General features: G+C 42.6%; 1 protein-coding gene across 1 annotated transcript in view; it reads left to right on the forward strand.

Moving 5' to 3' along the window:
* Window positions 1-19,056, forward strand: part of CELSR1 (cadherin EGF LAG seven-pass G-type receptor 1) — a 173,875-nt gene that overhangs the window by 127,884 nt on the left and 26,935 nt on the right. The window contains exons 9-21 of the mRNA XM_074901601.1: window positions 1,427-1,593; window positions 2,052-2,237; window positions 2,950-3,063; window positions 3,387-3,561; window positions 4,260-4,401; window positions 6,398-6,518; window positions 7,754-7,937; window positions 8,767-8,868; window positions 10,679-10,773; window positions 11,071-11,280; window positions 13,917-14,100; window positions 17,333-17,476; window positions 18,660-18,861. Coding sequence (XP_074757702.1) covers window positions 1,427-1,593; window positions 2,052-2,237; window positions 2,950-3,063; window positions 3,387-3,561; window positions 4,260-4,401; window positions 6,398-6,518; window positions 7,754-7,937; window positions 8,767-8,868; window positions 10,679-10,773; window positions 11,071-11,280; window positions 13,917-14,100; window positions 17,333-17,476; window positions 18,660-18,861 — 2,026 coding nt within the window. The remainder of the gene's footprint in view (window positions 1-1,426; window positions 1,594-2,051; window positions 2,238-2,949; window positions 3,064-3,386; window positions 3,562-4,259; window positions 4,402-6,397; window positions 6,519-7,753; window positions 7,938-8,766; window positions 8,869-10,678; window positions 10,774-11,070; window positions 11,281-13,916; window positions 14,101-17,332; window positions 17,477-18,659; window positions 18,862-19,056) is intronic.

Below are 19,056 nucleotides of genomic sequence, written 5' to 3' on the forward strand. Positions count from 1 at the left end.
ACTTACCCCAGGGTGGGTGGTTGGGTAACCACACCTTAGAGAAGGGCAAGTCAAGTACACCTCTGGCTTGGCTAGTGGTAGTCCACTAGTCACTGACATCTTGTTTCTCACAAATAGGAAGCTGAAGGGCTTACACTTTCCTCCAGCCCCTGCACTGTCCCAGTCACAGCCTTTCCCTTTATAGAGGCCAGCAAGGCAGGCATATCAGAATTTGGTGTTTGGGTTTTTTCCTCAAAAAAATTCAACTTCAGATCAACCTGACTCCATCTTCTGCTATGATGTCATCCCTCTAACTTTTTCTAAGGACTTGCCATTTTATAGGAACACATACGCATTTGTATATACATTATCTCTCTACTACAAGAAAATCCAGAAGAGGCAGCAGATATAGTAGTATGGAGCAGAAGGGGAAGGAAACAGTTAAGACCTGTCATCTCGCTGACCATCCACATGGGCTCAGGGCATGACAAGATACAAGGCTGGGTGCCAATCAGTCTCTAAAGCCTGCTTCCACTTGCAGAAAGCTGCCATGAACTTCACCGGCAGACCTGTGAGTGTGGGCATCAGGCAGGGACTGACTGCAGATCCCACTCCAAGGTGCCACACATGATGGAGGTGCCATATGAGGTGCTACAAATAGCACAGAGCTCCCATGGCTTAAAGTGTACATCCCACCAGTGGGATCAACTAATCCATGGTGCTGTAGTTCCTGTTACCTGAGGTGACTACTTTAAAAGTCCAAAGGGTGGGTGTTCCCCTACTTTCCATCAGCAAAGAACTTTCCATTGAAGGCTGTCACTGGTGTCTCCCTGTAGGAGCTGTGTTAGAGCAAGGTTAGAGAGGAGGACAACTTTTTGGCTGCCACATCAAGATATTTAAAGCAGATGATTTAGGCAATTCCACACAAACTTTCTCCCTGTGAAAAGGCTGCGTAGCTGAAACAGCTGAATAATCTGGCCCTGCAGTATTTATAATTAATTAATATTTCCTGTTGCCTCCCAGCTTTTTCCTCCACGTTTAATCTGTTAAGGTAATCAAGGATATGTTGAAAACAGCTGCAGCAACTGTTGCCCTCATAACTTCCTGCCCTGTCCACCCACTCATGAGCAGAACTGTATCAGTAGAGATCCTGAGCTTCCCTTTCTAGGAACATCTCTCACCTGTGCAATGCCAAAGCAGCGTGGATGTGCTGCCTTTGAGTGAGAGGTGCCTACCCCACAACAAGGGTAGGCTGTGAATTTACAGTATTACTGGCTGCTTCACAGTAACTCCCCTAGACTGGCTCTTACTCCATAGTGGATTAAAAATAGCTCAATGGAAGAGAGACTAGCTACCTTGCACCGTCACTGTGACATAGTGTAATTTCTCCTCTTAACCTGTTTCCTGAAGGATATCAACTGTTTCTCTCCTCTCTTTCGGTTTACAGCAATGCCTTCTCCTCAGCGTTTCAGTGGTGAAAGCATTATCATTTGGAGTGACCTTGACATTACCATCTCTGTGCCATGGTACATTGGGCTGATGTTCAGAACCCGGAAAGTCAATGGCATGTTAATGCAAGCCAATGCTGGGGCTGCATCCAAGATCAACATTCAGGTAAAAATGTGGCAGCCTTTGCTTAGAAATTCTCCCCCATCAGTGGATAAGCCACATGAACTACATAGCTTCATCCACCCAGCTAAATGCACATCAGTAAATATAAATAATTTCTTCAGCATTTTACAAAGCTCAAAAGATCAGTGATCGAAAGATCATTGTAAAATTCAGATTCGTTGGTTTAAGATTTTTTTTTTTTTTAAACAGAGGTAATGGTGTGCAATATAGATACAAAAAATGTGTCTCTTGGTTGTTTTGGGGGTTTTTTGTCAGTAGGGTAAATTAGAGTCTGAATATCCAAAGTCATACAAGTTGTTATTGCAAGTACTCCCTTCTTTACTGTTTGGGCTCTTTTCCCTTTTGCATTGTCTTAGGAAACATTATCTTGCCCTCTGCCCCCTTCCCCATCAAATACAAATATGTAGCAAAAAATAGGCATGATTTGTTTCTTTCAACAGATACTGAACAACTATGTGCAGTTTGAAGTGTACAGTGGCTTGAGCCAGGTTGCTAGTTTGAAGATGAGCCAGTCACGAGTCAGTGATGGGGAATGGCATCATTTATTAATAGAGCTGAAGAGTGCTAAAGATGGTAAAGACATCAAGTACCTTGCTGTCATGTCCTTGGATTATGGGATGTACCAGGTAAGGCAGCATCATGACTTTGCCACTAAGCACTACAGAAATGTTTTTAGGAGAAAGTAGGATAAAGGATTGTGGACAAATACTTATGCTGTTGTCTTGCTTTCAGCTGGGATAGAGGTAATTTTTCTTCTTAGTAGCTAGAATAGTGCCGTGTTTTGGATTCAGTATGGGATTTGGTATGAGAAGAATGCTGATAATAGGCTGATGTTTTCAGCTGTTGCTAAGAGATCAAGGACTTTCCAACCCCCCATGTCCTGCCCATGCACAGGTGTACAAGAAGCTGGAAGGGAGCAGAGCCAGAGCAACAGACCCAAACTGGCCTGTGACATATTCATGTAACGTCGTGCTCAGTATATAAAGGAAGGTCCACTGGGAAAGAGGGGGTTCTCTCTCACTTCTGGGATTGCGGTTTCGGGATCTTAGTCTTTTTGGGATCACTATCCAGGAATAGGCTGGGTATGAGTCATTGGGTGGTGAGCAATCACATTGTGCATTACCTGTTTGTACTTTCTGTTATTGTTTCATTTTATTTCAATTATTAAACTGGTTTTATCTCAACTTATGAACCTCCCTTTACCCGTCAATTCACTTCCCTATCCCCCAGGTGGGGAAGCATGAGCGAGCAGCTGTATGGTGTTTGGCTACCAGTCGGGTTCAAACCATGACAGCTGTGAGCCATGTTCTGCTTATCAACTGTCTTTTTCCTCAACAGAGCACTGTGCAGATTGGAAATCAACTACCTGGACTGAAAATGAAAAGCATCATTGTGGGAGGTGTCTCTGGAGACCAAGTCTCTGTTCAGCAGGGATTTTATGGCTGTATGCAGGTATGAAATGCAAAGTGTAGCGACAAACTGAACTTCTAGGAAAATACCCATGTGAAAATATGAGGTTTTCTTTTTAATCCGTTCCCAAATATTTCTGTTTCCTCCATCAAAATATCTAAGAGTTAAAATATTAAAGTGTACCCACTTTCCCAAGTACAAATCTGGTCTCACAGAGGAATAGCATTTGAAAAAAAAATCTAGGTTCAGCTCATCAGGTGATGTTTCTTTAAAATGTAGCCTCATGGATTAATGGAAGTAGTGAAACACATAGTACCATATTCTGAATGAAGACTAATTTTAAAATAATTGTCTTTTGTCACTAGGGAGTAAGAATGGGAGAGACGTCTACAAATATAGCTACACTCAACATGAAACAGGCTATCAAGATCAATGTGAAGGAGGGTTGCGAAGTAGATAACCCCTGTGATTCCAACCCCTGTCCTCAGCACAGCTACTGCAGTGATGACTGGGACAGCTACTCCTGTGTCTGCGACCCAGGTAACCCAGTGACCATCCCATGCACTCATCCAGGAGCTAGACCACATCTTCATGTGCTCATCAGAAGAGAAGTGGCAGCGGCAGCAGCAGCATGCTTGCGAAGTGCTCTTCTTCTGACTTTTCCTCTTCCGATCAGTATTATCTTTCTCAGTCTTACTGTAGCACCCTTGAAACTGCAGGATCATTTGTTCTAGGCAATGTATCAAGGAAACAGAAAGATGGTCTCTGGTCCAAAGGGTTTTTTCTGTGCACCTCCCCTTTTCTTTTTGTCTGTTTCCTTTTTTTCTTTCCCAGCCTTTTCTGCTGTTGAATTTCAGTCTCACACCCTGCATCCTAATCAAGATACTTTGAATGTTTTCTCTGTTTTGGTGCATGTAGCCAGCACATGCTGTCAGCACTCAGCACAGTCACCTCCCATACATGCAAGGAGAGAATACAAAACTATTTGTAACATGTGCCCTGAATATAAAACTGGGAATGAAAGGCACAAGGGTGCCTCAAGACTGTTGAAAAGAACAGCCCACTATCTTTTTTGTTGAGAGGGAAAGAGTACCTTCTTTCTGACAGTATCTCAGAAGGAATCTGCTGATTATTGAAGATATGTTATTAGTGTATAACCTTAAAATAGATGGTCTTTTGGAGACATGTAAATCGTAAATTACAATGGTTGCTATAATTTTATGACCTTGTCTCCCCAGGGTACTTTGGAAGAGACTGTGTTGACGTATGTAACTTGAACCCATGTGAGCATGTCTCCACATGCGTGCACAAACCTAGCTCATCCCATGGCTACACCTGTGAATGTGGGCAAAGCTACTATGGACAGTACTGCGAGAGCAAGTAAGAGAATTATTTTTGGTTTTGGTTTCTTGATCCTTCCAAGTAGCTCTTCTCTTAAGGCAGCAGTCCTCCCACTTCCTTTTCTGCTTCAGTTAGCTTTCCTGTTACTATTTAAGTGTTCACAGTGGATGGTATTTGCAGGCTCCCTGTCCTTAAGCACTCCTGAGCTCTCTTCCCAGAGGCCAGGCAAACTTCCAGATACTCAGAGGTTGCTTTTCTTCATCAGCAGCTCATGGGCTTGACCAGTTGTTCTGTGTTACACAGCACTGCATCTGATCTGTACCTTGTGGTGGGCTTGGCCTGAATTTGCTCTGCATCTCTCCTTCAGCTCCCTCAGCACACACAGAGAGCAATTCACCCAGTTAGGCGGCCTGTGGCCAGATAAAATGGCTTTGCAGTTTGGGTCCAGTCCCTGGGCTGGCAAAAAGCCATCTTTTCTGGACACTCTGGGAGGCCTATGTCTTGTTGCTCTGTGGGAGAAACGTGCAGATTCCCTCATCACTGGCTTCCTAGTCTCAGATAAGCATTCAGCAACCAGCCTTATCCCAGAGATGGCACTTTGATTTACTGTAATATGGGCCATTCATGATGTGCAAATGAAATGCATTTGTCTGCCCATTTAGGAATAGCTCATGTGATGTTTCCATCCCTTTGAAAACCGCAAGCTTCTTACTCTGCTTTTTGTTGTGTGGGCTTGCAAATGTTGGCCGTGCTGTTGCCAGATTCATCTTTCATTCCTCTAGATTAGTGATGCAGTCCCTTGTCATTATCTACTGACATCATGTCAAGTGCAGCATTGTGGTTTTTCATATTAGAAGGCATAGTAGTACAAACGTGGCAATTATCATAAACGAAATTCAGCTTGATCTTTGAAACAGACGGCAAACAGCTTTTCCTTCCTAAAATGAGCAGCAGAGAGGGGATTCCTTGTGCATTATGCTGATCACAGACTCATCAGTGTCATCCTTCAGGCTATTGCTTGACAAAGACTTCCAGCTATCAGAGACCCTGGTCGCTGCTCTGGCCCCTTCCCAGAGCTCTCCTTGCCAGCACTAGCGTTGGGGCATCTTGGGACAAACCTGCTCAGAAACTCAGCCAGAAGAAATAGAGCCAGTGAAAATGAGGATTATCCTTCAGCAAGGGTGGCTTTTGGGTTGCTGCACAGCCTCCAACAAGCTGTGCTGCTCCACTCATAGTCTTTGATTCATACTCTGGATCAAAGCTGCCACCCTTCCCTCTTTCTTGTCCCCAACCAGAGGGGTCCTTCTCCACCTACCATTGTGGCAGACCAGGGCTTTTCAGACCTTGTGGTGAGCTGGCTGAGAAGGCCAGGTTGGCTGAAAGTAGTGACGTTTCTTTGTAGCATGAGCTTGCAGCCAGCTTTGCACCTGAGCTAGTGTCCCTGCAGGTTGAACAAGCACTGCTGCCCACATCAGAGCTGGGACAGGAACCCGTCCGTGGGGATGGAGAGTGGGATAGAACGTGCTAGGGAGCTGTAGCCCAAGTCTGTTTGTGGTGGTAGGTAAATCAGGGCACGGGCTCAACACTACCTGCAGTTGCCCAAAGTGTTGAAGTGCTAGCACAGCCTGTCACAGGCTGTCCAGCCTGCCCCAGCCAGAGATTTTGTCGGCAGGGCACTGGGGCTGGTGGAACCAGCACTGTTCCACTATGCAGTGTGGGCCCCATTGCCCTCTCCCAACGGGAAGAGCACTTTATTTGCTCATAGAGATGTATACTCCTTATAAAGAGGAGATGGTCTTGAAAACATTTAGAGAAGCATTCCCTCTACAGTTTCATAGCACTAATATTATTTATTTTCTTTTATTACAGCATATATATATTTAGATATGTACTGATTGTTGGCTGCTGCAGTGAGATACATTACATGCTGTAAACTGCTGGAGCTGAGTGCAGATTTGGCCCAAAGCTCTCATTTTTCTGCCATTTAAGAGGAAGCTTGAAAGAACTTTCTTTCAATTTTGATTTTCTTTTATAGGATCGACTTGCCTTGTCCCAGAGGCTGGTGGGGAAATCCCATCTGTGGCCCGTGTAATTGTGAGACTAGTAAAGGGTTTGATTCTGATTGCAATAAGACCAATGGAGAATGCCACTGCAAGGTAAGCAAAAGAAACCAGTCAAGTCAAAATTTCTTTAGTTTAAAAAGTAACTATACCACTAATAACTACAACAAGTGAGTATCTGAGATAAAGTACACATAGTTGTGCTTTGTATCATATATATATATATGTGCACAGTATAGTTAATCCTAAAACATTTTGCTGGCACCACCCTTCACAAAATCATACTGTGCAGCTCTTATCTCATTTGCATTTGGAAAGCAAAACTGAGAGGATGAAAGCCTGGCTCTGATCTCTCTGAAGTGCAGCCTGGTTTATCGGGGGAGATCAGACCAGGGTGCAGAGGAGTGCCAGTAGTGTTTTGTGTATCACAAGTGAGTAATAGCCATGAAACAGCTCAGGCCAGCTGGGTGAAGCTCTCCCCTGTGCAGTGGCCAGCAAAAGGCCTAGCAGCTGGAGAGAGGTAAATAATACGAGAGGCTAAATGCTTTCCTCAGTGCTGGCTCTGTCGAGTTTAAGAGGAATTTGCCATGGATAGGCAGGGACAGACCGGGGACATGGGAGGGAAGGCGCCTCCCTGCTGAAGGTTTCACAAAGGACTTCTCACAATAGGTTTTACAATAGGCTCGAATGACATCAGAGAAGCTGGGCCTGTGCAGACCGGCAGCAGTGAATCTGGCCCCATATTCCTTTCCGAAATGCCAGCAGGACACAGAGCAACTGTTGCGTTAAATCGAGTCAGTGGGGTGCCAGCACCATGCTCTTGTGTAATTGTGTAATGCCTCAGATCAAAAGCATTTACAGATGCAATTTGAATACGTGATCATTGGTTGCTCTCCACCATGCAAATGGACGGTGCAAGAAGTTTCCTTACTGGCTTGTTCGTGCCATGTAAGAGTGGAATGGCAAAGCAGAGAAAACTGCAGATCCTCCAAGAATACATTTACTGTCACTGACAGCAAGTACACAAGGAGCAAAGTGGGCCCTCCACCTCCACTGCAAATGGTGATCCAAACCCCAGGTCTCTGCAGCACAGGGCAGCCCAGCCATCCCCCAGCACTCAGCTTTGCCTCTCCATGTTGCCTGGACTAACACAGCACACTTCCCATAGCAATTACATTTTCTGTTAATAGTAATACCATTATTATCCCATGCTTTGAAAAACTAGCCCTTTTGTGATGCACATGTTGCTAGAGGAGGATTTCAGAAACACAAGCAGTTTGGAATATAAGTCAAATCAAATACCTGATGTCTGTCATTTTGTTTTTTTCTAGGCAAATTACTACAGGCCCCAGAGCAGTGACACTTGCTACCCCTGCGATTGCTTCCCGTCTGGCTCCCACACACGCGCCTGTGACATGGAGACAGGACAATGTCCCTGCAAACCCGGTGTCATAGGGCGGCAGTGCAACCGCTGCGACAACCCTTTTGCAGAAGTTACCATGAAGGGCTGTGAAGGTACCTGCTGTCCAGCAAGTGCTGCTGATCATCAGCAGGGCTGTAGTTGCAGGATCAGAGCTGCAGCGGGCAGATGGTGGTGCACAGTGGTGGGCATGCAGCTGCATCCCAGGGCACATGTGAGCCTGTCAGGGTGACTCCAGCAGGGGCAGTGGGAGCTGCAGCAGCTTAAACATGCACCCCTCCTCCGAAGTCTGTGCCAGTATGACTCATAGGAGCTAGGGAAAAAGAAAAAAGCTCATATGTCTTTAATTTTCATCAAATAGAAATACAGCAAGATTAGGGGGTGAGAGAAAAACACTAATCTAAATTTTACTTGAAACCTGAGTTCATGTGCCAGTGCAGCATTGTATTGCTGTGCTGCAGCTGAAGAGGCAGGTGAGAGTCATCTCACCTTCTGCCCACAGAGGCTGTGCTGTGCACCTAGTGCCCTCTGCCTTTCTTTTCTGTCTTGCCCATCCTGCCTTTCCTCTCACCCACCCACCCTCCTCCTGTGATCAGCACAAAGCTGCTACAGCAACCATCTTACCACAGTGTGTGGGTGAAACGAAGGAGGAACGTTTTCCCACAATAAAGGAGCAGGCAGAGGTAGGCAGAGCCAAAATCCGAGCCCCATAATCATCCTGAGCTCTACTCTGCCTGTACCTGTCTGCCCGCCCTGCTGGATAGGGAGCAGCTGATGGGTTACAGCTGGGAAGGCCCTGCAGAGGACAGGTATACTGACAGTGCTTGGGAATTACAGGAAGGTCCTTTAGGCAGGTTGAAATATCTCCTTGTTGTGGTTTTTATCTTGTCAGAGAAATTGCATCATTTCTTTTTCTGCTTTCAGTAATTTATAATGGCTGTCCCAAAGCTTTTGAGGCTGGTATTTGGTGGCCACAGACCAAGTTTGGCCAGCCAGCTGCTGTGCCATGTCCTAAGGGATCAGTAGGTAAGTTCCCTGGGTAAAACATTAACTACTTTATCTACATGCCTGTTTGAGGGGAAAAAAAGAAGAAAAAAAAAAGTGTACATAGGGAATGACATTAATTCGTTTGGTCTAGAGATTACAGCATAGATCATGCATATCACAAGCAGAAAAATTTAGCTAGCTGAAACTCAAAAACTGTTAATTTGGAATAGTAGCAAAAAATAAATGCAAAATTGCAGCAGATAAACTTATATCAAATACAGAAATTCTGTATCTGTTTTTTGAAAAAAAGCACAGTCCAATTTTCTATTTGCTCTATCAAGCAATTCTTACACATGTAACTTTTGGTTTCTGGTGATTTGTGTCTTTAGCAATACAGCTCCTCTGGGCAAAGATAAAATGAGGAAAATAATTTATGTGATGATTGCTTTACTGGCATCGGAGACTAATAAAGCTAAGAGTTACAACAGAACTCGTGTTGTTCCACCTAACATCTTTTCTCTAACCCATAAATCAGATGGCTGAAAAACACATTGTAAAAAGCACAAGCAAATGGCAACCTGCTTTTTCATGTGTCCCTGAAAACTATCACATTTTTGAAAACAGAGTTCACGATCTTCTCTGAAGGCTGTTCTGTGGGAAATGAAACCTCTGTCTCATTTCTGGGCCCCGTAACTCTCTGCTGCAAGCTCTCCTCAGGTTCAATGGGTTTTAAATGGTTATGTGATTACCCCAAATACTACTCAGGGGAGGTCACTGCCTGTAAGTGTGTAGAAAATTTGTGGTCAACAAGTTCCTGTTCTGAGGATATTAGGAGATAGAATTGATTATTCTTTTTAATGAGTGAACAATAGTTACATTATTGAACAGTATAAAGTTGAATTAAAATAAGTTTTCTGCACTGTTCTTGTGGTTGACCCCAGTGTCTCTTCTAGCAAACAGGCTAGAAGACAAGGGTACTTACAGAAATTGCATGTTTTAAGTGAATTTTACAGAACATTCAAAAAAAGTAAGGTTTATAATAATGAATACTCAGATTAAGAACTCGAGTCTTATTTGTATTCACCTGATCATAGAAGAGAAATAATATAATTAGATAATTATAATTCTTATTTAGATATTAGTAATGGCTTAGACACATGCAATATGCTATGTGCAAGTTAACTAGCACAATGTACATTTTGAATTTGATAACTTGCAATTCATTGTGAAGAATCCCCAGCCAAGAATCATATTTTAAAATTATTTGACAAATAGTACAAAATAATAAGCTAAATTAAACAGTAAGCTGCTCACAGACCATTCACAAGTGGCAAAAGGCAATTACACATATTCGCTGAAGTGTTTATGTGTGCAGCATGCAAAGGTGCCAGCACATTTTGACATGAAGACACATTTTTCCAGGACGTCTTCCTACATAGGCTATTGCACAGAAATCTGAGCAGGGATGTGTTTTCAGAAATATTTAGGAAATGCACAATCTTTCTTATATTTGGTATAAATATAAATAAATAAAATAAATATAAATAAAAATTTGGTATAAAATTGCTGATTTCATTTGAGAACATTAGGGCAGCAATGCTGAGAGTGGTTGGGTAGATCTTGAACCTTGCCTAACTTTTCTGTGAAGCCTGAGGAAAAAAATTCATGAAGATTAGCAGTCTTTAACTTTTCTCAGACAGAAATCCCAGTTTGGAAAGTGAAATACGTGCATAGCTCTAAGAAACCTGAAAATGTAGGAAATCTTGAAAGTCTATGATATTTGAAATCTGTGAAGATTTACCCAGCACAATTCAGGACATTGTTATCATTAACGCCTTGTTTCCTTCAGGAAACGCAGTTCGCCATTGTAACATTGAGAAGGGCTGGCTGCCTCCTGAGCTTTTCAACTGTACCACCAGCACTTTTGTCGACCTAAAAGTCATGGTAAGCTGTGTTTTCTCAGTTTTGCCTTTATTTTGTAAATGATCAATTCAGACTCCAGTTTGATATCCCTGCACTCCGTCTTTTGACTGAGTCCCTCATTTCCCATCATGCTTTTCTGGGTCTCAGTTACATTTTCCCTTGAGTTCCCGTCAACCCTTTCTGAAGGCAAACACCATTTTGATTAAACAACTTCTTTGTGGCAAAAATCTCTAAATTACGATTGTCTTTGTAACTAGAATGAAAAAGAAAAAAAAAAACATAATTGGGTTTTTTTCTTCCTTCTTGTCTCTGATTCAGAATGAGAAGTTACACCACAATGAGACCAAGCTGGACGGAGACAAAACTATACGGATCGTGAGAGTGCTGCAGAATGCCACCAAATACACACACAGCTTGTATGGCAATGATGTGAGGACAGCTTACCAGATGATGATCCGGGTCCTCCGATATGAGAGCCAGCAGCAAGGATTTGACTTGGCAGCCACGAGGGACGTGGAATTCAATGAAGTAAGAGAGATACTGTGCTGAGCCTTTACAGTTCCCTTTAAAAGTTTTATAGCAAGGGATAATTAAACTTGACTTTGAGGTGGAGTGAATATCATGTAATTGCTTAATCTGTTTCACAAATGAGTCGGTCTTCTCAGTTTGGAATGGAAGGTTGGTTATGTATGTGTGTATGTACACATATGTGTATATAATACACGTATCATAGAAAGAGCTGTTATAATAAATATCATTATAGTAACAACCAAAAGCAAAATTCCCCAAATGAAAAAATAATCAAGTTGTTGTGTTATTCCTGAATCAAATAGCTTTGGGTACCATATTCAGTTTTGTTGGAAAACCTACTTAATTTGATCATTTTCATTTAAATGTTCATTGAACTAGCTCTGAGCTAGTTGCTGAATCTGAAGATTTCTTATAACTCAGTTTGAAAACATTTCAGTTGTGTTTATTAAAGAGTTGGTACATTGAAAGACACTTCATACTGTATTGATATTTTAAGTGATTCAAGCACATACAAAAATGTGTTCCACAGGGCTTCTGTTAGTCAAGAGCATTCATGAAGTTATTAGCAAAGACCTGACCAGGTCTAGAGAACAAACTCTAGCACCCTCCATGTCTGGGGGAAACACATAGTTGTGGTGAAAACATGTGAGATACTGAGGAAGCTGGGAGTTTTCTGTGGTCTGAAAATGTGAAGGTTGGATGACCCATGTCAGGCTCGTAGAGCTCTCCTCATTGCCATGCATGCTGCAGGATAGTGCTGTCCACACTTGCCAGTACTATTTCCAAGATCCCGACCGTGGCACAGCACAGAGTTCAAGCTAAATCATCCTTCTGGACCTGTGCTAGCAGAGCCCAGAGCTCAGACACCAGCGTAGGGATGCTGGAACAACCCTCCATGGGCCAAGACTCGCCTCTGTGCTGGCCAAAGATTGTCTGGCTCCCTTTGAAGGTGTGTGACACCCAGCTCACTGCTCATAGTGCTCCAGGAGGACCAGCCAGGTCAGGCAGATTTGGGGGAAAAAAAGGCCAAGCTGCACCTGAAGAGGATGTCCCTGGAGAGGTTGGAGCAGGAGGAAATGTGGCTGAGAAAACTCTTCAATGTCTTGGGCTGTACAGTCAACAGAAAGCATAGAATTTCTGAAACATTTAACATTTTAGGTGCACCAGATTTAATTTAAGAGATTCAGTTTTTCCTCTCCTAAGGAGACATTGTGCTGACAAACTTGTACCTGCAGGCTGTGGAGTGAATGAATTCCCCTGTTCAGATCTTGAGAAGAAACTTCATTTTAAGCATGTTCTGTTAAGTAAAAATAAGAACAATAAGCAAAAAAACATGGTTTGGAAATGTCTGCTTTAATTTATTATTCTCTGCACTTGGCACTGAAACTCATACAGATGATGTTTTCAAGAACTCCCTAAATATTTTTAGGATAGGGCAGGAATTGGAAAACTAATCAGTAAAGCTCACGAGAAAAAGAGGTAACATTCTAGGCTGAGAGAGCACAAGGGGAGAAGGATTTTTTTTTTTTATAGTCTCAGGTAGAAGCCTGAAAATAGGTAATAAAAAACCATAAATGACATTCACAAACACCGAGGAGACCTGGTACCAAGTACAGCATATGTCTCCTGGAGAACCATGTAGTGCTTCCCACCCTAGATAAAGGTAGACATACTGGCAGCTCTTTTACCTCAGATACACACTTGCATACACTTAGAAAATATAGCATATTTTTCATCTGCTTCTAAATGAAGCCTATATATTGACCTTGGCTATTTTAGAGCTTGAGGTGATTAATTCCTACCATAATTTATGCAGATTTTACCTTAGTTATGAATTAAGTTTTGACACAACAATGTAGTTCATATGTACACCAGGATCCAAAACTTCTTAGCACCTTTCCCATTTAAGCCATTTAACATTCTTTTCTGGGGTCTTCTTCCATTCACCCTGAGGGTCCCTTTGCATACTCTTGTAAGAAAGGGCAGAAGGAGCAGGTCCTCAGCTAGAACTTGCTTTTTAACACTGTTTGTAAGCAACATAAAAATGAGGGGAGAACATGATTTAAGTTTTCTTATGTATTTTCAAGTTTGTATATGTAAGTTTATAGTCCCTCTTGTCATTCTTCGCCATGCAGGTTGTCCTAGTAAAATAAAATTTAATAAAAATTTTTAAAAGTCAAAATAAAGGAGAAAGCAATATCGCTTTCTTTTGATTTTTAACATATCATTATTTTGATTTCTCTGGGGGACTTCTTTAGTGTACATACCAAGCACTCTGCTTTTCTTGTCTCTCATCTCTCCGAGACAAAGAAAACATGATTAGGTTTGCCTTCTGCATTTTCTTGCTAGGTTTCCTGTCATAAAGGGGAAAGAGAGTAGGCAGTTCTTACAGCCTCCAGTTTTGGCTTACTTTGCTTATAAAAGGTTTGGAGGGATTTGCTTTATGTAACAAAAAAACTTTAGGATAAGTAGCTGGTGTGCGTATTTTCATATGGCTTCAGTAGACCCTGTCTGCATTAACGTATCTCATTATACACTCACTGAAGCAGTAATGCCAATCATTTTCAATATTCCTCACTTGAAACCCAGCGTTTTGTTTGCTTCATAATTTAGGCTTGTACTTTGTTTCTCAGAATATTATCAAAGTGGGTAGTGCTCTACTGGACCCCAGCAATAAGGAGCACTGGGAGCAAATTCAGCGAACAGAGGGTGGCACCGCTCACCTGCTCAGACATTATGAGGAATATTTCAACAATGTGGCCCAGAACATGAAGAAAACCTACATGAGACCTTTTGTCATTGTTGCCACTAACATGAGTGAGTATCTGTGTTAAAAGCTGCCATTTTGTATTAGAGACCTAAAAATGTGCTGGATAGTGTTGCTAGCTATTTGTTTTAGTAGCACCCACTGAGAAACTATATACTTGGATTTTTCTAATCTAATTATTTCATTCATTTCAAGTCAATTGAGCCTTGATCCATGTCTCTCAGTTGCCGTGGGGGCCTCCTGGGAGGTGTCTGATCTGTTTTCCTTCTGGGCTGTGCCATTGCTCTGTTCCATTTTGTTGTAGCCACAGTAGTGTACAGGTGGTAGGAAGGACAAAGTTGGTAAGTAAAGGTAAGGCCTTTTGAGACCACCTAGTATAGTTGAACATAGTAGATCATGTTCTTGAAAGAATCACACCATGAGCACCCAAAGGATTACTGCAATACAAAAAAAAAAAAAAAACCAACCTACTACTGATCATAAACCTCTGATTTTCACATGTCTTCCTAGCCTGGAACCTATCCAGAAAATCATCTTCAGTAGAAATACCTGTGCTGAAAGGTATTTTCTCAGAATCACCCATCCAAGCCTTCAAACACACTCCCAGCCTTCCAAAAGCCAACATCAGAGCAAAATCCTTGGGATCCAAAATATCCTTAGAATTACACAATTATTTAGGTTGGAAAAGACCTTTAAGATCATCAGGTGCAACTAAACCATGTCCCTAAGCACCACATCTACACGTCTCTTAAATACCTCCAGGGATGGTGACTCAACCACTTCCCTGGACAGCCTGTTCAATGCTTGACAACCCTTTCCGTGAAGAAATTTTTCCCAATATCCAATCTAAAACTCCCCTGGTGCAACTTGAGGCCATTTCCTCTCACTCTATCACTTGTTACTTGGGAGAAGAGAGACAACCACCTTGCTACAACCTCCTTTCAGGTCTCCCCTCAGCCTTCTTTCTCCAGACTAAACACCCCCAGTTCCCTCAGCTGCTCCTCATACAACACGTGCTCCAGAGCCTTCACCAGCTCTGTTGCCCTTCTCTGGACACACTCCAGCACCGCAGTGTCTTTCGTGTAGTGAAGGGCCCAAAACTAGACAAGCATTCGAGGTGCGGCCTCACCAGTACCAAGTACACGGGGTCAATCACTTTGCTAGTCCTGCTGGCCACATTATTTCTGATCCAAGCCAGGATGCCATTGGCCTTCTTGGCCACCTGGGCACACTGCTGGCTCATATCCAACTGGCTGTCAACAAACACCCCCAGGTCCTTTTCCACCAGGCATCTTTCCAGCCCCTCCTGCTCAAACCTGTAGTGTTGCATGGGGTTGTGGTGACCCAAGTGCAGGACCCAGCACTGAGCCTTGTTGAACCTCATACAATTGGCCTTGGCCCATTGATCCAGCCTGTCCAGATCCCTCTGTAGACCCTCCCTACCCTCGAGCAGATCAACACTCCCACCCAACTTGGTGTCATCTGCAAACTGACTGAGGGTGCACTCGATCCCCTCATCCAGAGATATCCAAAGATATTAAACAGAACTGGCCCCAATACTGAGCCCTAGGGAACACCACTTGTGCCCAGGTGTGGGTCTAAACTGAGAAGGAAATATCAAATATACCAAGACACGTTCCCCACCTATCAAATTCCATGCCTCCTCTGAACAGCGAATAGCAGCTCCTGCACGTTCAGGACTGTGATATACATCACAGATGTCCCTGCCGTATGCGTGCAAGTGAAGCACAGCAACCACAGCCTGGTCGACCTCTTTTCCCATTTTCTTCCCTGCCCTCTCTATTTCATTTTCTCCCCAGGTACCAGCAGTCTGAGCTGATCAGGTGTTGGTGATAGTCCTGCTTGGAGTGGGAGGTGAGACTGAGCTGGGTGACCTTCAGAGGTCCCTCTCAAACAGCATTGCTGTCTGGTGTTTCTTTCAGAGGTGGTCTAAATTTTTATCAGCCTGAACTTGTATTTAACTTTTCAAGCTGCTGCTGCTATTTCAGACCTGAAGAAGGGCTCTTATGCCAAAAAACTTGTCTTATGCCAACTACACCCATTCGTATAAGAAGTGAATTTACCTTTGCCTACAAACCTTGTCCTGAGATTGCTTCCCATCCACAGTCACAGGGGCAAGAAAAGCAAAGGTATCAGACAGTCAAGCTACAAAGTTACAAAGTACTGTATCACCTCCAGGGGGGAAGGATTACTGTTGAACTAAGCCAAACTGAAATACTTTGATTTCTGTTTAATAAACCAAAACCAAAATATTTCCTTTTAATTCAGACTATCAGAATCAAAATATTTTCATCTTCACACTGAGAAAGAAGTATGCTCAGTATTTTAACTGAACTAAGATTAAAACAAAACCCAGAATTTCTTGCAGGTTGTAAATCGTGATTTTCTTTGACCAGTTCTTCCTGACTAAAAGGCGTGAGCTTGGGAGGGATGAAGCAACTCTGGCCTGAAAGGGGTCTGTTTTCTTTTGAACAGTTTTTCCAGGTGAACATGGTGTTAATGGAGTTTCGTAGTGGCTCATCTGGGAGTTATTTAGAGACTAGGAAAGGAATGGGAATTTACAGATCTTAACTGGGATATTTCTTCATATAGAAACTTGCAATGGAACACAGCTTTCAATGTAGGGTTACCCCCAGGACTTCCAGCTTCTCACTTTTATTAGAACATCTAAATTGGCGCTCAATGACTTCTCTTAAATGGGAAAGTTCAAGCCAACTCAGCTGTTTTTAAATATTTTGGCAGTTAGACAACAGGCAGAGCTGATGAGGTGAGGCAGAGAGGAACTGCTAATGTAGAGGAAGGACACTAGATGAGAGGACTAAGGAATAGTACCAGGTAAAATCCAGATTATTTTCTTTGCTTAGCTGACTTTGCAATTTAACAGATGTAGAAGAATTATATTTCTGAAGTAGCAGATTTAGTTCTCCCTACAAGAAGCAAGTCTGAAATTGGAACATGCTATTTCTATATTCCCAGTGTTTTCAGTAGTGTTTTCCTAGTGTGAGATACTCTCTTGTGAAATCCTTTCCGCTGCAAAATAAATTGATATTTTGATAAATATAACATAATGCTGACATGTAAGCTTTCAGTTATCATTTAAGGTAATAATTGAGAAAAACTAAATTTGACTTGTATTTTGTGGTTTAAATGACTTCTCTACATTGTACAGATTATTTTAACCTTTCAATCATGTTTCATTTTGTCTCAGTATCATATTTGAAAACATTGAAGTTTATTTTATGGGAAACTTTTTTCCCCCAGTTATTGCTGTTGACATCTTTGACAAGTCTAATTTCACGGGAGCTAGAATACCACGATTTCATGAGATTAAAGAAGATTATCCAAAAGATCTGGAGTCATCTGTTGTCTTCCCTGATACTTTGTTCAGACCTTCAGACAGGAAAGGTAAAACCCTTCTGCTGACGTTCAGAGGGCTCCTAAGGAGCGTGATTAATCCTTGCAAAGCAAAGTGGTACTAGGGTGAGAACAGGGCAACCATCTACACAAGTGAACATTATTTAAGGATGGAGCAGCTGTGCATACTTCTGAGGCATTTTGCCTGCCGGCAGCGACAGGAGTATGGGGGGGCTGCATAACTGGCTGTACCTGTCTATCAGGTCTCATTCACAGCCCCTCGAACCACCCTGTCAATGCAAGAGAAATGCTCTGCCTCAATTCCCAGCCAGGTAGGATGGGACAGCCACCTGGAGCCTGCAGCCCCACCGCCACCTTCCCCTGGTCCCTACAGAGAGGGAGGGAGGTGGTGTGAGAGGTGGGGAATCCCAATCCAGGAGCAGAGCCATGTTATCAGAACTAGACAGCAAATAAAGTTTTGAGCTACGCAGGGAGATGGGCGATGAGGGAGAATACCTGGGGAAGTACCTGCTTGCAGTGTCTCTGAAGTACCCTGAGATTGCTGAGAGGAACCACAAGTTACCTTGGGCGAGAGAAGAGTGTAACCCAAAGTGCAATAATTTTACACATACCATGGCTGAATATCCTCTGAATGGGGAAATAGTGGCACTTGTGAAAATAACACATAACAATTAATAAGCTAATACAACTTTATGACTTCTTCATCAGAAACAGGGCGCCTGCTTGTATGACTTGTATCTTTTCTGTAATAAAAAAAGGGAATGTGAATTTCAAGAGATACTGCCAAAAATGAAAGCTGATTATATGACAGAATTAGCAGGGAGAAATCCTGTGTGACCAGTTGGTGTATTCATGACACTAGCTTTGCTGTATATAGAGATACATGCAATTAAATAGCATGCATATTGTTTTAATGTTCTCCTTAATTCATGCACAGAATATTTACATACTTAAGGATCTTCTACTTTAGAAATGGCTTATTTTCTGTCTAGACTAAATAGTTATGCATGAGTCAATGGTTACTTGATTACCAGCTGTATAACTATGAAATGTGCTAAAATTTTATTAAAAATATCAAATATAACATTAGTGTTGTAAGCCTAGAGTTATAAAAACAGTAATGTTTCTGTATCTTTGCAAAGCAAGATTAACAGTTCAAATGGTAGCTCCAAAGCCATGTGGAAGGAATTTAATATTTGTGTTAATTCCATAGCAGTGCCTACAATGAAGCCTTTGAATCAAAAATTATCCTCTAAAGTGAACAGTGATGCACTAAGCCCTGAGGGTGCCTTTGCAAAGAGAAGGAAGCGACACCCAGATGATTCAACACATCATACTGTTGCTATGGTCATTATATACCGATCCTTGGGACACCTCCTGCCTGAAAACTATGATCCTGACCGAAGGAGCTTGAGGTAAACTTCAGACTTGTTTGTGAATTGTGCATATCCCTTCTTCCAGTTGCTCTGAGTGTGCAGGGGAGACAGAGCTGCTTTTATACTGATCAAAGGTCATCTGTGCTGCAGTTGTCACTGCAGTACTGTCTCTTGTCCCCCTCTGGCACACTGTGAGAGAATAACCATGTCAGTAGTCCTGCGGCTTTTGGAAAC

Source organism: Athene noctua, chromosome 3, assembly GCF_965140245.1.
Source record: "Athene noctua chromosome 3, bAthNoc1.hap1.1, whole genome shotgun sequence".
NCBI lineage: Eukaryota > Metazoa > Chordata > Aves > Strigiformes > Strigidae > Athene > Athene noctua.